The sequence below is a fragment of the Coturnix japonica genome, chromosome 1 (genome assembly GCF_001577835.2).
Source record: "Coturnix japonica isolate 7356 chromosome 1, Coturnix japonica 2.1, whole genome shotgun sequence".
Lineage (NCBI taxonomy): Eukaryota > Metazoa > Chordata > Aves > Galliformes > Phasianidae > Coturnix > Coturnix japonica.
This window is the reverse complement of record NC_029516.1, coordinates 108,215,310-108,236,106: the sequence shown is the minus strand read 5'-3', so window position 1 is coordinate 108,236,106 and position 20,797 is coordinate 108,215,310. Positions and strand designations below refer to the sequence as shown.

Below are 20,797 nucleotides of genomic sequence, written 5' to 3'. Positions count from 1 at the left end.
TAAAATAGTCAAGCTACAATTAAGAAAATGCTAAGAGAAAGATACATTAAGCTTGGTAACAGTGAAGAGAGTCAGACAGACAGGAACAGATATCAGAAAATTTCAATTGAAAATACAGTAGGTTGCCTGACTGAAGCACCAGCTGCTGTCATTGGTTCTAGCACCTGCAATCATGACTTCTCAGTGACCATCACTAAAAGATTGTAAACTGAGTTGATACGGCCTGTCAACTTCTGAACAGAAGAACAGGCAAGGCAGTGAGACGTAACAGGCCTCATTTAAATGTTGCCATGACATTGCTATGAACATACTAAAATGCCTTTGATAGCTGCCCAGGGAGGTGGTGAAGTCACTGACCCTGGAGGTGTTCAAAGAACATCTGTACATTATATTGGGGGACATGGTTTAGTGAGAACTATTGGTCATGGGTGGATGGCTGATCCTGGGTTATCCTGTGGGTCTGTCATGGTTTTGTAATTTTTCTATTGGTATTCCACATCATGATATCATGTGGAGCACAGAGAAGAAGAACTACACGCCCCAGAGGACCTCACAGTCAGAGAGGGAAATATGTCATGGAAGTGATGCTCACTCTCTCCCTCTCACCGCCTGGCAGCGGGTGTGGGTGTGCTTCCAAGCCATGCACCTTCAATTTCAAACTAGGCTTCTCAGTCTTTGGAAACCTCTCTCTTACTTTGCTTGATTTCTTTGCCTCAATTTCAATTAGATTGTATTATATTGTGTTATCTTGCATTCTGATATCATGGGTAGTTAAATAAGTTTTCCTCCTTAGATCATTACCACTGCTCTGTTTGTTTCCTTGAGCCCAGCTCCCATCTCCCTACTCCTCTCCCCTTTTCCCTTCCTATTTCTGGGGCCCAGAGGGGCCCATGGGCCTACTGCTCCCGTCACAGACATAGATTGATCTAGATAACACCGTGACAGGATCTCTTCCAACCTTGGTGATTCAATGATTCTATAATCTCAATAATAAGTTCTGACTTTCAAATGTAATCCATTTAATTATATGACCATTTTCGTGCATCTCAAGAGACTGTTGAAATACAAGAAACACATAAAATATTCTTGAAACTACTACTAGATAGCTGTGAAATCTCAAAAATAATCTTATAATTAATGCATGCATTTTATGTAGTAATAAAATTATAATATCTTCTTACTGTTCATGCTGTGTATCTGTCCCTGGGGAAAAACCATGCTGAGGATGCTTTAAAGAACAAAGAACGCACTCTTAAGGGTATTTGAACCTGGCCCTAGTTGTATTTTAAAATGTGTCTTCAAAGACTAAATATTTGGAAGTTACCTCACAGCTGGGAAAATATGTAAATTATGTGTGTATATATATTTTGATCTTTTAACAGTCTCACTTCTGAATCTGCTAAGCACCTACCATCTATGTGGAAGCATAGGTTCCCGGCCCTTTCGGTTAAGGGGCTAATAAAACCAACTATATGTTTTCAGAAGTATTTAGGCACTTCCAAAACTAGCACAAGCATTAAAAAAAAAAAAAAAAAACAACACCAAAAACAGCCACAGATTTTTGTTCTGAAGAATTTTCTGAGGTTATTGACAGAAGTGGAAAGAAATCAAGGTAATTCATTCTGGGCACTGGATCTGCTGTAAAATGTAAATGGACACAAAAACAGATAGCATCTTTTTCCCCATTAAATCTCTGGAGGACATACTAGAAGGAAAGAAAAATGTATATGTTTATTATCTTTGTTCCTAAAAAGCCAAGCTATACAATTTCACTCTATTACTTCCGTTGATATCATCAACAATTATGTGTGTGCTTTCAAAAATATTCTCTCCAGAGAAGGTCAGTGAAAGGAAATTAAAACATTAAGTTTAACTAACACATTAACTACCAAGTTAGTAATATGCTTGTGTTTGCACAGTGTCCTTTCTCCAAAGATCCCATGCTGCTCTGCCAAGCCTCGCAGTCCATTTTATTAGTTATGCTGAAGAGTTTAAGGCTGCTGCTCAAGATTGCAGAGCTGTACTCAAAACTGTTTTAGGACCCTCTAGGAGCTGTGTAGAACCTCAGCGACCACCCAAGGCTCTATTTCAATGCACAGATCCAGAAAAAATAACTTAAAAAACTAGAATTCATGTTCAAGATTTCTGCCTTATGCAGACCTATGATGGAGACAGATACAAACAATGTCTCCTGCAAAAAGAAATAACAAAAAAAAAAACAAAACCAAAAACAGGAGTTCTTGCAGATTTGATGTGCTATCATGTCTTGTAATTTAGGAAGAAGGAGTTGATCTAGGGGTATAAACGTATAACCTTATAATATATGACCAAGAAAATTATGTTAGCCTTATATCCAAACCCTTCAGAGTTTAGTTGCTTCTTGTCTTGCAGTGTTTTAAGAATAGACGCAGATGCTTGAAATGAGATTATCACTCATTTGCATAAACTTGCAGAGTTTTGTAATCTCATCATAGAGATTTGCAAATACAGTGAGGGTACCTGAATATATTCTCATAAAGCACCACGTGTAATGAGTGTGACACCTATAAGAATTATATCAAGCATACAGAAAGTACTGAGCTGATGCATAATTCCCTACTTCTCCTAGGGAAATGTGGTTCTTAAATTGGCAGTGTTACTTTAAGAAAAATAAATGAAAATAAAAAAGCAATAAAGCCCCTGCAAGAACACCAACATTTTTTGAATCTCTGTTTTTCTCTTTGAGGGCTTATGAAATTCTTCTGGTTTATGATGTTAGAAAATAGATATTAAGGGGGGGGGGAAATTACAAGTGATAGGTGGCAGTCACCACCAATAGCACACAAATCTGACAGTATGAACTGAGTATATGCCGGTAGGGAGGTTGATGGAACAATCTAATGCATTGTGTCTGCTGTTATGCTCTCCAGTGTGTGTTTTTATTAAAAGAGACTTTTAGGATGCTCATTATAAACGATTACCAAACTAACTGGGGAAGAAATATTTATTCCTTCATACAGATAGAATCGAGGCATTCCATACCTAACAGTACCACTTACCTTTTTCATTTATAGGCTGCCAAGCACTACAGAATCCAGAGCTAACACTATATCTATACAATTAATTCTTCCAACACTTGCTGTTTTGATAATGAAACAAATTCATGACAGCATATACAAATTACAGGCAGCAACTTGCAATCTTGCTGAAGTGCACAGCTTCACTTAATGCCTGCCTTTGTTTTCCATCATTCTACAGTTGTTAATTTTTACACATGTTTTCATTTGGATAAGAAACATTACCTGTAAACCCCATTAGCACCACTGACCATGTAACTAGGTCACTTGTGCCACTACTTGTGAATAAGAACTCTATTTCAAAAACAATAGGAAATGTTTTCATCGTTGCATACACGGGTTTTCTTAGAATCTTTGTGAGGTAGATTAAAGATGATAAAGTTGCCTTAAATGGAAAAATGAAAATGAAAAAATGGCAAAGGTAATAAAAAAGAAACACTGTAATTTTCTGCCTCTCACTGGCAAAGTAAGCTACAGAGGCTTTGGTAAACTTGAGCTGAAATAAGCTTTCACAGAGCCCTTTCAATTTTGTCTGTTGCAGAGATCTCGGAAGAATACTACACAACAATGAATATCTGCAGTGCTGAAAACAGTAATTGACTGCAAAGGAAGAACTTGGCAGGTAGATGTGGAATCATCCTGAAATACATCAATACAATTGACTTTTTTTTTTTTCTACTAACGATTCCAAATCAATCACTAAATCAGGATGTAACAGACTGTCTGTTTGAAAAGTAGAAGAAAAATAAAAAACATGAAGACCAACAAATATCCATTTCATAGAAATGCATACTTTTGGTTCTGGTTATTCTTCAAGGAAAGCTATAAAGAGGACAACCCACTACCATGCTTATACTATTGCAAACTTAATTACCAAACATGCTTTTCACCTGCAGCAGTACTGGCCCACTGTAAGTGAGAGAACAAAGTCCATGTCCCACTTCTGGCCTTTTTCCCTTTGGCTGCTGGGGCAGTGGGTGGCGGAGGTGATAGTAACATGCTCAGCACCTGGAGGGAAAAAGTGCCGCATGTCCCACACCAATAATTATGAATCCTTGAGTCTACTGGAGTCATTAAAGAAGGAATGGCACTTTAATCCCTCATTTAAATAAGCACAGCCACTCTGAAAATGTTTGATTATTTGCTCAATTTCCACATCTAAAGACAAGAAAAAGATCTTAATTCATTTGAAAAGACACAGCTGATAATCATCACTGCCCTCCATGTCCTCGATCTGTTGCAGCCAAGCAAGTCTCAACACAACTCAAGTAGCATCACCAATATTACAAACTAAGTAGCATTGCCAGTACTCACTTAGCATCATCACTTGATACTATCACAGTAGAAACAAAGAATAAAACATTCAAAAACACTTCCAAGAAAGATATAAGAATGCACTACCCTCTCAGTGCGCATACAGAACGTGAATAATGATTTCTTTTTCTTACTTGGCTTTACTTGCTCTTCCTGTGATATTCCAGCATCATCAGAATCAGACAGTTCCTTTATGAAGTTGGAAGGAAACATGCCCGTCTTTCCATTAAGGATACCTTCCCACCAGCCTTCTTCTACCTGCATCAAAAACAAGTTATTTTTTTTTAAATTAAGAATGTTGTCACATCTCTTATACATAGGTATCAGAAATCTACAGAGAATAAGCAGCATTAATGCACATTTGACTCTAGAAAGACATACAAGGAGCTACTGAAATAATGAATGACAGTATGATCAGAAAGAAGAAATACTTCCTAGTTGAATACCAAGAGAAAGTATTTAAAATTGACAAACTCCTTCCTGTGTGACCCATTCAGGATAGAGTGGCAGTGTCAAATAATGAAATGACAGCCCTTAGAAATCAGATGCCTGCAGGTTATAATGGAACAGCAAGAAATGACTTATTAGATGAATCAGCCTAAACACATCCTTGACAGATATATATTTTTCATCAGCCAGACACTGCTCATCCTTCACCAAAATGACAGGGGAGGACAGCATCAGTCTGTGAAACATCAGGCTCCATGTTTGACCCATCTCTTTCCTGTCCCCCTTCAAAGGAGACTTATCAAAATAGAAAGTTACATTTCAAGTTGAGTGTGCTCACACACACCGTCAGAAAACAAACCAACCCCATGACTTAAACAGGAACTTATTTATACTGACAAAAAAGCCAATTTTGTTTCATATCACTAATTAGCAAAAATAACAGCCTTAAAAAATAAATGATACATGGCATTATATAACACAAGTAAAAAATTTCCTCAGACTACAGAGGAATGGTTGCATCTTTTTTTCCTCTCAGCTATACGTACAATTCTACTATAAAGGAAACATGTTATTTCAGGAATATGCTCTGTGTTATTTCTGCAGCTTCATCTTTTACGCACGTTTCTTCTTCTGGGTTGGTCTTTTGTTTTAATTTGAAAGCAGTTCAGCCTAGCACAGCTATTTCATTTAATCTCAGTTACCTGCCCATGACAAATTTTCTCCTTTTATTTCCGACACATCAGTAACGTTAGTGAAGTCAAGCACAACTTTGGGAATAATAGCTATTATCTTGCTGATACTTCAGAGAGTACAGTACATATAAATCACCTGATGACTTGAATGGGGTGAAGGTTTTTTTACATGATAGTCTGAAAGTCTCTGAACACAAATGTTTGCTTTTTCCCCTCTACAAAATAAAAAACACAAGCAAAACTGAAACTGTATGACACACAACACTTGGCAGTCTCTACAAATTATGTCTTTAAGTATCAATACATTTATTTATCTTTATAAAATAAACATGGCAGAGACTCTGAGCTACAAAGTTTTTCTGATGCACTGTTCCCAGATGGCTCCATTGATCTGAACTAAACATTAAACAGTAACTGCATTAGCTGATTGACCAGAAGATTAAGCACTGTGGAATTATGCAGTTCTCGAGACCCCTGCTTTGCAAGCTGTTGCAATTACTTAACATAAGGTGACCTATACCACTCAGTTCCATCTTCACCTCAAGTAATTTTTCCCTGCTTACTTCTTCTAGGGAAACACTTTGGTTTTCCTGTATATTAACATTAACAACCTTACACAGTGTATTGATGAGTGCGCCCATCTGTACATGTATAGAAATATACATACACAAAAGCCTGAAGATATCTAACTAGGATGCAAACAGATTCAGAGCATCCAGTAGCTGACAAGCTTTTCAATTGATACAGGAATGAATAATCTGGAAACACCATATTGTATTTAATAATCCTACAAATTCAAAAAATTCTGAAGCCAGAACCAGTTTCTTTCCAAATGAAAACATTAACAGGATACCCCAGGCCCAGATTAAACTGCACCTCCAGAAGATTTATTAGATTTATTATTTTTTTCAATAAAAACATCAAAAGCTCTAAGCATTTTTATATGTATGCTATAGCTACATGATAGAATCTTTTATCAGCCTCAGAACATGCTAGCTAGAGATTAATCCATATAATAAAAAACCTACCGGAATACCCTCAGGATTTACTCATCCCAAATTGGGGCAATCCATTGCCATACGGTTTGAAATGTCACTATAATTCCTAGCCAATAAAATCTCACAAATGAAAATCCATTATTCATGGCGGTAATCCATCTGGAGGTACAAACACTCAATGAAATTTGTTACTGGACTATTATAACTAAGTGCTTTCGGGCTTTATGCGTCTAGGTCCTAATTTATGCTCAGCTTTCATGTGTTGAACCAAACAGAAAGATTCCAGTACTAAAGTGACTAAAGATGATAAACTGGAAAAGGTTTATAATTCATGATTTCACATATATCAAATATAAGCTTGGCTTGAATACAAAGTTTTTGTTTCAAAGTTAGAAAATCAATTTTTCCAACTTTCCCAATGTAAGTGACTACAGCTAGAGATATTTTCAAGATGGATTTTCAGTGTGTTGTAGCTGCTCACTGCCTGTTGGGAAGGTGGGGCATGTCCTCATCTTGCCAAGCCCCAAGGCTGCCAGCAAGGCTGTCACATTGCATTTTAAAAGCAAAAAAGTATGGGAACCTGTCTGAAGACACTTCCTTAGTCTGTTTGGTGTATTTAGGGAGCTAATACACACACTTGCCTGCAACACGATCAATGGTAAATGTGAGGCAGGGACAGATACATGCATTCCAATGACTGAAAGTGATTGAATGAGACATGAACTACAACATAGAGAGTGGTGCATCACTTCTCAAAAAACTCTTTCCATTAAGAAGCCTCACTTTTTTGGGGTTTGAAAAAGAAATTCAGTCCACAAAATTATGCAACATAAATGTTCCCTCAGTATCATTTGGATTTTATTTTTTTAAATTTTAAATGAAGGAAGTACAATTGTACCACGTTTTTAATTGAGTTCCTTGTTTAGTAGATGCTGTTGAATGTAAAGGAATTTTTTTTGGAAGTTATAAAAAAAATACAGTTGAAAATCTTTTAAATTTTACTGATTTACTTCATTAGAATCTGAGTGCTTAATCAAATTGTGCTTACATAAGTAATAAATGATAATGAAATGCTGCTCGAAATAGATACTGTGGAAATGGACGGAGGAAAATACCACAGAGAATTATATGGATGAGACATTCAGACACACAACAGGAAGTACTCAGTAGGGTACACACATGCTAGAACATTTAGCTTCTTGAAATCAACCTATTTCCATGTATAAAGTACAAAAAGAAAAGATAATATGACAGCAGTTGAAGCCTTTAAGCTAGCATAGTAGTTTTACTTCAGACTGTGAATAGTTTTATTCTTCAATGTCATGTAACCAAAGAAAACAAAAGCACTTCAGTATGTCCACAGGACTCCAAGATTAAGAATTAACATTAAAATTTCCAAGAGGAAATGTTACTTCTTCAGGTTTTCTCTTCATGGCCAACATAATGGTCAAACACCTCTCTTTAAAGAAAGGAATGTCAGCTGCCACATCAGCCCAACCTGTAGTGCCTTGAATTTAGTTTTCACAATCGTGGAAGTGCTCTTTCTTTCAAGAACTTGGCACTCATCTGGGATAGGTCAGCCAAAAAGACTTGGAATGTTTTGGTCAACTATCAGTCTATGCTCACTGGAATATCTTGGGCTGGTACAACTACTTGCTTCCACTTTGCTGTGTAATTAACAGGCCACAGTTGTTAAACAATTAAAATGTTCAGCTCTTTGGAATCATTGACTTGCAGCATGTTTCCAATAAACTGTTTTCACCTGTTTCACAAGATTTTCCATAACCTTCAACTTTGCCCATTAGGGTTTAGCACTTAGATGACATGGGTCGCCCTAGGGCAAGCAAGGTGGAAGGCTTTGAGTCAGGGAAACTTTAAAGCGGATGAATGTTTCTCTGCATAAGAACTGAGTCTTTCTAGGCTGTTAAAACTAAAATACAGTCCCAGGAATAAAAGCAATGCCAGAGGCAGGGGATAGGAAGGATCAGAAGCCAAGGATCAACAAGACCTATTCTACTTAGAGAGAAGGAGAACACAAAAGCAGAGAAACAATCCTCCCTCATTTCCTAAATTCTGAACGAAGATCTTGAAGAACACAAGTAAAGCTCCATTAAAAGGAAATTTATAAAAGATTTCCAATCGGTGAAATAAATTTAACATATTCAGAGCCAATGGGAGAAGTTGAACATGGTTCCTACAGTACCACTTGACGGCTTGTTCTGTGATTGCTTTCAGGAACAGTCATATACATGAGACGCTGCCCAGCCCTCGGGGTTGTGCTACTGCACAGCTTGAATCTGTTCAACAACACTGGCGCAAAAGGGAAGAACTGAAAACTGCAAGAAATGTTCGTATAATGGGATCCATTCAGTCTCTGAGTTCTTTATTTTACAACATCAAAATGCTCTGTGGCTTTTGTTTTGTTGTTATTCTGTTTGATTGATCATTTAACATCATTTTCTAAGTAAGAAACTCAGGAACAGAGAAACCAACCACACAGAATGACCCTATGCAGAGCCAGAGATATTTGCACCCTTAGATCCACAGGAGAGCTGCCCACCACATAAACTTCCCTAACAAGAAGTAGTCATACAAGTCCTTGTGAACTACCTACTGGGAGATGACCAGAAAAAAACACCTTACTGAACAATGTCTCAGGAAAGTAACCAAGAGACTTGGAACTTCAGCCTTCACTCCCAGCTGCTTTCTTTTAGTATTATACAGTTCTGAAATTGTGGCACAGACTGTCTAGTGTCACTATTAAAAAATTCCCCTTTCAACTGTGCAGCTGTCAAAATACGCTAACTGTAGGGAGAGTCCAGCTCAATCCTCAGTATTCATCTTGCTCTTGGAAATGGGTCAAACTATTTTATGACATTTCAAAGAAAGAACCACTCACCAACCTTGCCCAAAAAGCAGCACCTGATCTGTAAAAATCGAGTCTGCATTTTAATAATTTCAAATGAGTTTTGTTGGTTTTTTTTAAAGAATTTTGTCATGTATAGCAATGTTAATTAAAAGTCAAATAATAAGCTCTTGTATATTACAGCACATCTCAATTAAAGACTTATTTTTGAGTTTTACACTTTGCCAAAAGGCTCCCTTCTCTGCAAGATGAGGCCATGAGGTATACATAGCAGTACAGTGACAGAAAAACTCCAAATGCAAGCAGTCTCTGCGCTGCTGAATGACATTCCAAATGTCCTTACTTCAATGCTACAGGTTAATTGTCTGGCATTCTTCAGAAATCTAAGGGTGAAAGACAACTGGAATTCAGATATCTGCATTTAATGAGACAATTAATTAACAGTTGTATTTTCGCACAACTGTAATTAGTCATAACAAATCAAGTAGGAAAATGAGTAACAAATAAAAAGCTATCAATCACTCACTAAACGTGAACATAAACAATAAAGAAAATCATAGAAACATAGACTGGCTTAGGATGGAGGGGATCCTTAAGATTATATGGTTCCAATCCCCTGCCATGTGCAGGGTTGCCAAATACCAGATTAGGTTGCCCAAGATCCCATTCAACCTGCCCTTGAATGCCTCCAAGGATGGGGCACCCATGGCCTCTCTGGGCAGCCTATGCCAGTTCCTCATCATCCTTTGAGCAAGGAATTTCTTCCTAACATCTAACCTAAATCTACGCTGTTTCAGTTTAAAGTCACTCTCCCTTGTCCTATCACTATCTACCTGAGCAAAAATTCAGTCCTTGTCCTGCCTGTAAGCTCCTTTCAAGTACTGGAAGGCCACAGGTAGGTATCCTTGGAGCCTTCTCTTCTCCAAGATAAACAAGCCCAGCTCCCTCACCCTTCCTTCACATGATATGTGCTCCAGCTTTCTGACCACCCTTGTGGCCCTCCTCTAGACCGCTCCAATAGCTCTGCATCCTTCTTATGTTGGGGGCCCCAGGCCTGGACACAGTATTCCTTGTCAGGCCTTACGAAGGCAGAGTAGAGGGGAACAATCACCTCCATCTCCCTGCTGCTACCCCTCTTCTGATGCAGCCCAGGGTACTGCAAGCGTATACTGCTAATTCACCATGCTCTTACTGCCATGCCACCCTCTTACTGATGCAGCATGCTCTGTTTGCGCACTCTGTTTGCAGCAGTCCTGGGAGCTGTGATCCTGAGAGGCTGCTTCTGTAACTGCAGGGTATGATGCCACTGCTCCTGGCCCCAGTCCTGACACATCAGGGCCACTGCCATGCAAAAGGCAATGATGCCCAGCAGCTCCCTGCTGACAGGAATGTGGTTGCCCTGCTGAGGCAATTCCTTGCTTCAGTGTAGAATGTGACCTTACCAGAGCTGTCTACCTGCAGAGAAGGATTGTTTGGGGCGGTTTTACCCCACCCCAATGCTTCTGCTGTTACTTTCAAATGTATTTTTTGTTTAAATCTGTTCATTAATGACTCATGGGTATCAGTCTCCATAGTAATGGGAAGCTCTAGTTTAACAACAAACATTTTTATCCACTGTCATGAATGTTTGATCTTACTGTACTTAATTTCTGTCTACTAGAATAAATTAGAAGGAACTGTGAACACACAGCCTTCAAGAATATCTGTCTGGTGACATTATAAAACTCAAAGCAAAACAGACATTGTTGTGTTTTATTTTAGCAATTCAAATACTCTCAGACTAATAAAAATAATTGTCCAAATCAAATTTTAAATGTATAAGAAAGGTAAGCCTAGATTCTCAAAACTCACTTGCTTTTGGTTCAATCCACTGTAAAGCCCCAAACCAATTCTACCACAGTGGGAACTTCTAATAGTATCTACCACTACAGCAAACATTAAAGCCCTTTAAAAAAAGTATCTTATCCAACCCGTTGCCCCCAGGAAGAATCACCTGCAGCAGCTTTAGGTGCTGCTACACCTCAGGTGCTTCATAGCTCCTTGAAACAAATTTGGAAGAAAGGAAGCCATCCTCATGGCTAGAATGCCACCAAGAACTAACAGTGTAATCCATCTTCACTGGGGGCCTGGGTAAACTTGGGCACTGATGGAGCCAGCAGAGAAGAAGGTTTGCATTCCCTTCTGCCAACCCTCTTTTGCAAGTAGTAGCCTCCAAGAGGAAAAAGGGGGAAAGCTAGATCTGAACACCTTATATTGCTAGGGAATCTCAGCTCCAAAAACTGCATATGGCAACAGCTAAGAATTCTCTCATCCCTTCTTTAACAAGTGTCTGAGCACAACCCTTTTCTTTAAATATGAAGCCAGATTAGCACACCACAACAGGAAACAGATTTTCTGTGCATGAGGGAAACTCTAATGGGTTGTCAACTGTAAGTGACATTTTAAACACATCTTTTGCTAAACAACAGCATAAAGATACACAGACACACTATTTTGATCTAAACAGTACTTGTTTTAGTTTGCCAAAATTCAGTTAGGAATATAATCATTTCCAACTAAGCAGAAATCCACAGCAATCAGAAAAGACTATGTCCATTTAAAGGCAACTAATTCGACTGATACAAGTGTAAATGAAACAAGTATACAGGCTGGTGCAACTTTTTATATATAAAAAGAAGTAACAACAAGGTATTCAACACCATCAAGCCTCCCCTCAGCTCCGCTGCTCTGCCTCAACAAACACGGGGGCCTCAGCTGCTCTCCATACGTATATTTTCTTTAACCTCAGAATGAGCTAATTGTCAATGTTTCTTTCAGTAGTAGGATCTCAAGGCACAATTATCAGTTTAAGACTGCCAAGTCTATAATCAGTAGCCCAAAAAGCATGCCCTCAACTACAAGCACGCACACACAGGGAGAGAAATGTTTCACTTCCATGTTTCTACACCTTTCAATTATAACACAAATATTTGCAGTCTGATCTGGTTTTAAAGAAATGCTTTTTATAGCAAGGTTGTTCAAATTTCTAAGAATACTAGAGATGCACTTCATAAGAGAAATCTAGTGTCTCACCTAAATTATTTATCCATCTGAATAATTATTTATAAATAATTCTAGATTGGATATGATGAAGTGGTTTTTATTCTGCTACTCTACTTTTGAAAGACACAGACTTAAAACTTTTAAGTAAGGCAACTGAAGGAAGATACTTGTGTGGCCACGTGAGGTCGAATGCACTTTAAGCTGCATAATGAAAACAGCTCGTATGCTACCAGGAAGCTCATTATAACATCAGGTTTATATTATCTTCAGGTATGCTCTTAAGTATCTTACAATCTTGAGATGCTACATTACAGTCCCACTCACTGACAGAATAAGGCTAGTTAGTGACACACAGTGCCTGGTTCCAGGAGAGCAATGTGCAGAGCTGGTGCGTGCAGCTGGGTTCAAGGGAAAACAGTGAGCACCAAGGTTCATGTTCAGATGTGCTAATTTACCTTCTCATAAGAAAATACTCAATATCATGAAGACTGAAGTTTTATTTATATTATTTTAGTACTGATTTCCAAAATGGCAGAAGCAAAGAACAAAACTAATTACATATTCTTGACAAGAAAACAAATATTGACCTATCAGCTGCTAACAGAAAAAAAAGTCCTACAAATAAACGGTGCAAGCTGAACCTCACCTGTTATCAGATGCTCAAATAGACTAAGCTTTCACATCTCTTTAAAGATAAGTAAATTAAGACTAAATAAGTGTTGTGGTGCAAACCCCTGGGCATTCTGTGATCTGAGTGTGCATCCACTGTGGTTTTGCCTTTGTGCAAGTGCAGTGAGCTGGGACATTCAGGCACTCCCTGACCTTGTTCCCTGAATTTTAGACTGATCTGAGGTTGCATCAGGACTGTACAATCTGGGAGTACTGGAATTGTATGGTTGGGTGGAAGTTTCAGGGTTGCCTCACTCGGATTGCAGCCAGAATGGAAAGTTTTCTGACTCAATTATCTCACATTCCTATAAATAATGGTCCTAAGCAAAGAGCCCTTTCAGCTCTCAGGATGGCAGCAGGCTATGATCCTTGATCTTCCCTGGGCTGGAACCATTATCTGGCATCTCATTCACTGCTGACAGACATTAACAAAGCAGAGAGCACTTTGGTGCACACCCTGATCATAATGCTAAGAGCTGGCAAAAGGGAAGGGTGAGTAGCTGACTGGTGTGGGGGGGAAGTCCTCAAGTTTAGAAATTGAGCTTAGAAACATCCCTCCAATACTCTTTAGTAAGTCACATGTGAAATCTGCCACTCTGAAGTCTTCAAGTAAGTCACTGTATTTGATTGTAGGAAATCCCATTGGATCACTGTGTTAAATCGGCTGATTAAGTGCCATGGAGAATCGCAAAATTTGGTTTCCCAATTTATCACAAAACAAATAATAAATAAATAATAAAATAAATAATGATTCCTAAACTGCTGCTAAACCAGAGTTGACTGAAAATCTATTTGTATGAACTGGCATTGCTGGCAGAATGGCAAGGAGCATCATCAATTACTTACAGAGACATGATATGAAACTGAACACCAGCTTCCAAAAAGAATGTACCCGGAATGACTGGTATGATAGGAAAGAGGCAGACAAGCAGCTGGACGCTGCAAGTGGTTCTACAGAGATATGGAGATATTTGCAAAGGTTTACATCTAGATGTTAACAAGAATTAAAAGAAGCAAGACCAAAAAGTGGAAATAGAAGATAAGAACACAATTGAGTCATCATTATCTTCAAAGTTTAACAGCTATAAGAACAGTCACAGAAACAAAGGGAAGAACTGCAAGACCTGAAGTAAGACTGCATAGTGGTCAGAAGGCATTAGATCTGTCTGCCCGAGCCAAAGCTTCTCAGTAAACAAGTAATAGCCTATATTTATATAATTTTATATACGTGTATGAATGCTATACATATTTAATTCTACTTTGTCCTTAAGTACTACAGGAAAGACTTTTTCATAAATACAAGAGCAAAAACAACCAGAAGCTGCAAAACTGAATGTGTGATTCTGATGGCAGAGTTAAAATTATTAGTGTAAACAGAGCAAGTGTTATGTGTTAAGCTGCTAAAATTAATTTCTGGCTCCCAGACAAGAAGCACATACAGGCTACTTGCTTTGCAACTATAAATTGTCATGAAAAATACTCCTGGTTTAGATGTTTTAAACAGATGACCACAGTACCTTTTCCTTTGGTTAAAACACTGAACCCAACCCTGGTAAAAATAGGGAGGAATGGTGTGTACACTTTGCACAGTCCCTGTACTGCCTAATTCAGAATTATTAATGCATCGCAACATTCAGTTTCTGTTGCAGCACGGGGTGGTTTTTCTAAAGTCATAGCAAATTTGGAAAAATAATGCATTTTCTCTTTCATCCCCAACTGTTGGTGCTGCACATGAAGAGACACATCAGGTGCTGCAGAGAGTCAAGAAGGATGGAGATCATTGATGGTAGGAAGTCCTGCTTGGATGGTCTTCTACAACAACGGAAGCATTGAACATAATGCTAAATCTCATTGTAATTTTACTGCTTCTGGTTATATTTTGTTTGTTGTTAACTATTGCTTTACATATCAAGGTCTGGAGAATGGCTAGACAGGCTGTGCTGCTGAAAGGGCTCCCTTAAGTGTTCTACGTTCCCCACATTTTCAATTTATATAATTGGTCATGTAAAAATAAAGAAATAAGCATCATCCATTTATAGGCACAAGGACAAGAGGTGAGCACACCATCAGTCTGATGGAGAGAATGACTGACTTTAATCAAGGGGTGGCCTGTGGCAGTGCAGAACACCTGCCATCTCCAGGTAAGCCTCAACAGTGCTTTCATCTTTGTGCAAGTGCAATGGGCTGGGACATTCAGGCACTCCCTGATCACACCTGAAATACCTGCTCCTGTGTCAGGCCTGATCGGAGAGGAGCCAAGACTGTACAGTCACAGAGTACCTGAACTGTATGATTGGGAGAAATTTCCAGGGTTGTCTCACTTGGATTGTGGCCCGAAGGAAAAGTTTTCTGACTAGCATCAGTTATCTGGCAGCCCTATAAATAATGTAACTAATCAAAGAGCCCCTTGAGCCCTCAGGTTGGCAGCAGCCAACCTGCTCCTTGATCTCCCCTGGGCTGGGACACACCTCAGGGTAGGGATTTCGAGATTCACTTCTGACAGACACCAATGAAAGAAAGCCCTCTCTGGGGCAGATCCCAATCATCCACTGAGAGCTGGTAAGTGGAAAGGGTGAGTAGGTCAGTGGGGGACAAAAAGTCCTCAAATAAGTAGCTGAGTTGAAAAATGTCCTCTCCAACACTCTACAATTATTCTCGAGTGAACTTTCCCATTCTCAAATATTTAACTCAGACATTGTATTTGACTGTAGTGAATTTCATTGAATAGCTGTGTTAAATTGGCTGATGATTAAGTGCTGATTAAGTGCTACTAAGAATCATACAACCTAATCTTGTGATTTATTATAGAAGTATTAATAAATCCTAAACTGCTGCTAAACCAGTTGACGAAAAATCTATTCACAATGTGTTTGAATGCAATCTACTTAAAGGCTTCCCGTTAGCATTTTTTTTTTATTTTCACGCTATAATTCATGTCAACAACATATTTCTAAAATCTCTAATGAAACAAAAAAGGGAAAATGAACGGCATTCCTTGATCCAGCAATAAAATTACTTTTTAGAGAAGTCATCCTGCCCCTGTACTTGGCATTGGTGAGGCCTCACCTGTAGTACTGTGTTCAGCTTTGGGCACCTCAGTACCAAAAGGGCATGGAGGTACTGGAGCAGGTCCAAAGAAAGGCAACAAGGCTTGTGAAGGGCTTGGACAAATGCTCTATGAGGAGAGACTGATGGAGCTGGGGCTGTTTAGTCTGGGGAAAAGGAGGCTGAGGGGGAACCTTATTGCTCTCTTCCAGTATCTGAAAGGTGCTTACAGCGAGAGTGGGGCTGGTCTCTTCTCATGAGTTAGGGTACTAAGGTTAGGCTGAGGTTGGACTTCATGATCTTTGAAGTCTTTTCCAACCTGAGTAATTCTATGCTTCTACTCCATGCACAGCAACTTCCTGAAACTCTATCCAAACATTCACAATTTGTTCCCAGTGCCTCTTAGAGGTATCCATTCATTTTCCACATCCAATTTCACTTAGAGTAAGTATATCTTGATTCTCTAAAGAATTTGTATTGTTGTTACTATTTTTTAACTGATTACACCAAACTGCAATTGTCAAAATTTGCAGGCAAAGATGACAAAAGATGAATGTCATAGCTGAACTCCAGAGGGCTTCAAGTTTCTAATACGTGTATAACTCAGTAAAGGTGCTTTTTCTCAGTAGCCAGCTTACTAAAACTGAGAACTTTTTCTGCTATCTTCTTGTTTATCAAATGTTGAAACTCAGTATCCCTGTGGCACAATTTTTGAGCTTTTTCCCTGCATTGAATTCAGAAGCAATGCCTGACGGAGAAAAATTAACAGAATTGCTAGAACAGAAAAAAAAACGTTACAAAATCTGTAAGCAAACAACCACATCCCTTCACCCCAAATAGTAACCTGAAACAGATACGTAAGTGTGTCAGAGAAGAAAAATGCCTGGTTTAAGTTACATCTTTAAAACAAATCACAAGATCATAAAAGCTTAGCAAACAGAAGATATGCTAGAACTGCATCTGTATATATATTTCTTTTAAAATCTGCTTACCTCTCCCACAACTTCAATGATGTCACCAACTTTTAATTCCAGTTCATCCTCATTTTGAGGCAAATAACTGAAAGCCACCTGACATCTTCTTCGTCTGTTCCTCTCTCCTAGTGAAAATTAAGGAAATGAGAAAATCATAAAATGAAAGCAAAATTTCCTATCAAACACAAGCCATGCAAATTGATTCAAGATGAAAAATAATCATTATCATATTCAACACTATCAAAATATCAAAATAATTTCAGCATTTGCAATACTTAGGTCTATCCATCTAGAATTAATTTATCAAAAGATGCTGGAGGAAAGGTTTCTGAGATTATTTATTTCAACTATGTTTATATGTTGAATCAATTAATAATGCCTCATCTGAGTGAAAACAAATTGTGTTGTTTTTTTTTTTCCTTCCTGTGATATTACTGAACAGTCAAAATGTAACCAACAGAATATAATTCCTTAGTGACAAAACAAGCAAACTTTATCCAGAGGATCTTTTCAGGTGCATTTGCTAAAATTGAGATTCTTGGCTACGGCTCTATACAAATGGTGCAGACAACTCCAGAAGCTGACTGGGTGGGGGAGAGACTGTAATACTTTGCGTGGCTTTTGTTCTTACAGAAATATAGTCTCAACAGATTGCTTCGTCTTGTATCTTTAGTTTTACATAATTCCCTCACAGGTGTACACGTATCCGGCAAACCTTTTTTTAAAACAAAAATATATTGCTTTTTGTTCTCATATATGGATATGTATGCATGTATATGCATATTTATATGCATATTTATGAATTAATGTTGCCACAGAACCATACAACACCTTGGATTGGAAGGGACCTCAAAGATCATCTAGTTCCAATTCCCTTGCTGTGGATGGGGTTGCCAACTACGATATTAGACTGCCCAGAAACCTATCAAGCCTGGTCTTGAGCATCTCCAGGGATGGGGCATCCACAGCATCTCTGGGGAGCCTGTGCCAGTGCCTCACCACCCTCTGAGTAAAGAAAACTCAAGGAAAGCTCATCCCAAACCTCCCTTTCCCCCTAAAGAAGGGTTAGTGTGATTAAGGTAGGCTAATATTGATAGTCAACTAGACACTGAAAACAGCTCCATCAGACAAGATTTTTCTCCAGATTAGGTGTCCAGGCTCCCATGAGAAATCAATATTTATCTTTGTATGAAAGGTTGCAGACAGGCTTGAATTCATAGCTCTGAATAAGAGTTAAAACCCTTGATTTGACCCTTGTATCATCATAGTTTGAAGACATAAATGAAAAGATCCGTTTCATAACATTGTTTGCCAAATCCACTAGCATACACTTAAGTTATAGTTGTATGACTTGTAGCAAAGTGGAGACATACTGGAAAGAGTTCAGCACACAACCATGAAGATACTTAAGGGATAGGAGCATCTGTCCTATGAGGAGAAGCTGTGAGAGCTGGGACAGTTCAGCCTGGAGAAGAGGAGGCTCTGGGAGACCTAATGAATGTGTATAAATACTTGAAGGGAGGGTTCACAGAGGATGAATCTAGGCTTTTTTCAGTGATGCCCAGAGCAAGAACAGAGGCAATGGGCACAAACTGAACACAGGAGGTTCCCTCTGCACACCAGTCAGCACTTCTGTGATGTGCAGGTGATAAAGCACCAGCACACGTTGCCCAAAGGCTGTGCAGTCTCCTTATTGGAGATCTCCAAGAGCCAACTGGCTGTGGGCCTTTGACTAAGTGCACTATGACAGTAGTTTTCACAGCTACTGTGTTTCTGGATGAGTGGCAAGTTTTGAATGGCAAAATTATACACAGGATCATAGAATCCTCAAGAGTTGAAAGAGACATTTAAAAGTCATCTAGTCCAACTCCCAGTAAAAACAACACAATGCAGTGTAACCCAACCTGTTCAAATTGGCTTCTTTTCTCCACGTACAGAAGACTGATCATTTTTCACCATCTAAACTAAAATGGGCCTAAATTGACCACTTTACACAGCCACATTCAGAATAAGGAAAATAAAATACTTTCTATACCAAGTGCTTCTTTTGTTGTGCAGAAGTAAGAAGGCATCTATTTCTATCAAAGTGGGATAACATTCCCACTTTGATTTCTAACATCAAGCAAGGACCGTTGCCCGATGTGACAGATGTCAGTTGCCATACTATTTAATAATCAATACTGTGTCACTCTTGGAGAATACTTTTGAGCTCACTAAGAGCAAGAAATAAACAGTTCTGGGAGTTAATAACAGAACTGCATGAATCCTTCACCTTCCCACCCAGTAATTTTTTCTTATTACTGCTACAGAGAATCTTGAGAAAGTCTGCACTTATCTGCTAGCATCCTGCTGACTTGCTGTTCTCCCATTCTTCCTGAACCTTTCTTTAAAGAAATAGCTAAGTTGAAAGTAGTGCATCAGCAAAAGGCTTAAGTACCAACCAGCTCCTTTCTATGGTCTAAAGCAAGACACAACACATCCAGCAGTGAATACCTTCAGGTTTAAGAAGGTGCTGTTGGGATCACGTGCCTGCTAACACTTGGGCACTGCAGTTCTTTAGCAGTGCAGGAATTGAATGAAGAAGCTCTACAGCAAATAATCATCTATTATTATTTATACTGAAGGAACACCAGTAAAGAGAAAGGGTATGAGTTTTCTAAGAAAATAGAGCTGATAGAAACAGAAGACTGAATAAACAGTGGAAATATAAAAACTGTTAGTAAAGAAAAACTCCCTTTTTGCAAATATACTATTCCCAGCATCACAGATTTTCTATGTGCTTTTTTCTTAAGTAGCATAAAGTCTCCAAAGGCAGCAGGCTGAGGAAGCACAAAGGACCAAGAGAGATAGCTAATAAGCAGCTTAGACTGAAAAATTGAAGTCTCAGCCATCTCTTGGCATTTTCCCTTCTTCTAATATTGCCACTTACTGCAGAGTATGTTACAGTTTAGTTTAAACTGTTAATCATCCGAGATCTAAACGATGCACTATAACTTTGAAATGTAAGAAATTTGATCAACATAAATCGATTTTAAACCATACAGAGCAGTAAATCTGCAATGAAGATCATACATATTTTCTAATCTTGTGTTTTTTTTCCTGACTTTTACATTAATGAAGGTTTTTGCATCTTTCTCCACACTAGAGCATAAACTGAGTTACTTGGTAGCAAAAAGTTATTGACTGGTGAGAAGGCAGGTAATAAATCTAGTACTTTAAAAATCAGCAAAGGTTGCTGAAAAAGGCTTTTAGAAACTTTAAAAGGAGAAGAAAAAAAAAAGAGCTCAACAAACTTTTACTGGAAAAGTATCAGACTTTATAGCAAGTAACCTGCTGCAGGCAAACACCACACTGTGTTCTTCCTGCTGGTTGCAGCTCTAGACTTTTTTATTTCCTAACTGAAGCTCAACATCAAATGTGTTTGGAAAGCAAAATGTCTATGAGTTGCAGTTGGGAACTGTTTGGAACAAGCAGCCACACAGAAACAACATCTCTCCCCCTTTTGAAAAACATCAGTTTTCATTTACACAGTTATAATAAACCTTGAAGAAAAAAAACCAAAAAACATGCACATGCCTAATTTGTGCAGGCTGTTCTTAAAATACATTAGGCTGCTATAGAAGAACTTGCTGCAAAGCATACTGCATCTGAAGCAATGACACCAAGAGCTCAACCGCTGCAAAGCAGGTTC

The 20,797-nt window shown here is 38.5% G+C and overlaps 1 protein-coding gene across 5 annotated transcripts in view; it reads right to left on the bottom strand.

Annotated features, from left to right (window-relative positions):
• SH3KBP1 (SH3 domain containing kinase binding protein 1) overlaps window positions 1-20,797 on the bottom strand; it is a 205,140-nt gene that overhangs the window by 85,471 nt on the left and 98,872 nt on the right. For all 5 annotated transcript variants that reach the window (XR_001559681.2, XM_015886352.2, XM_015886329.2 and 2 more), the window contains 2 exons: window positions 17,125-17,231; window positions 4,505-4,628 (listed from right to left, as the gene is read on the bottom strand). Coding sequence is in view for 4 of the 5 variants with exons in the window: in XM_015886352.2 (XP_015741838.1) it covers window positions 4,505-4,628; window positions 17,125-17,231 (231 nt within the window). In the remaining variant the exon portion in view is untranslated. The remainder of the gene's footprint in view (window positions 1-4,504; window positions 4,629-17,124; window positions 17,232-20,797) is intronic.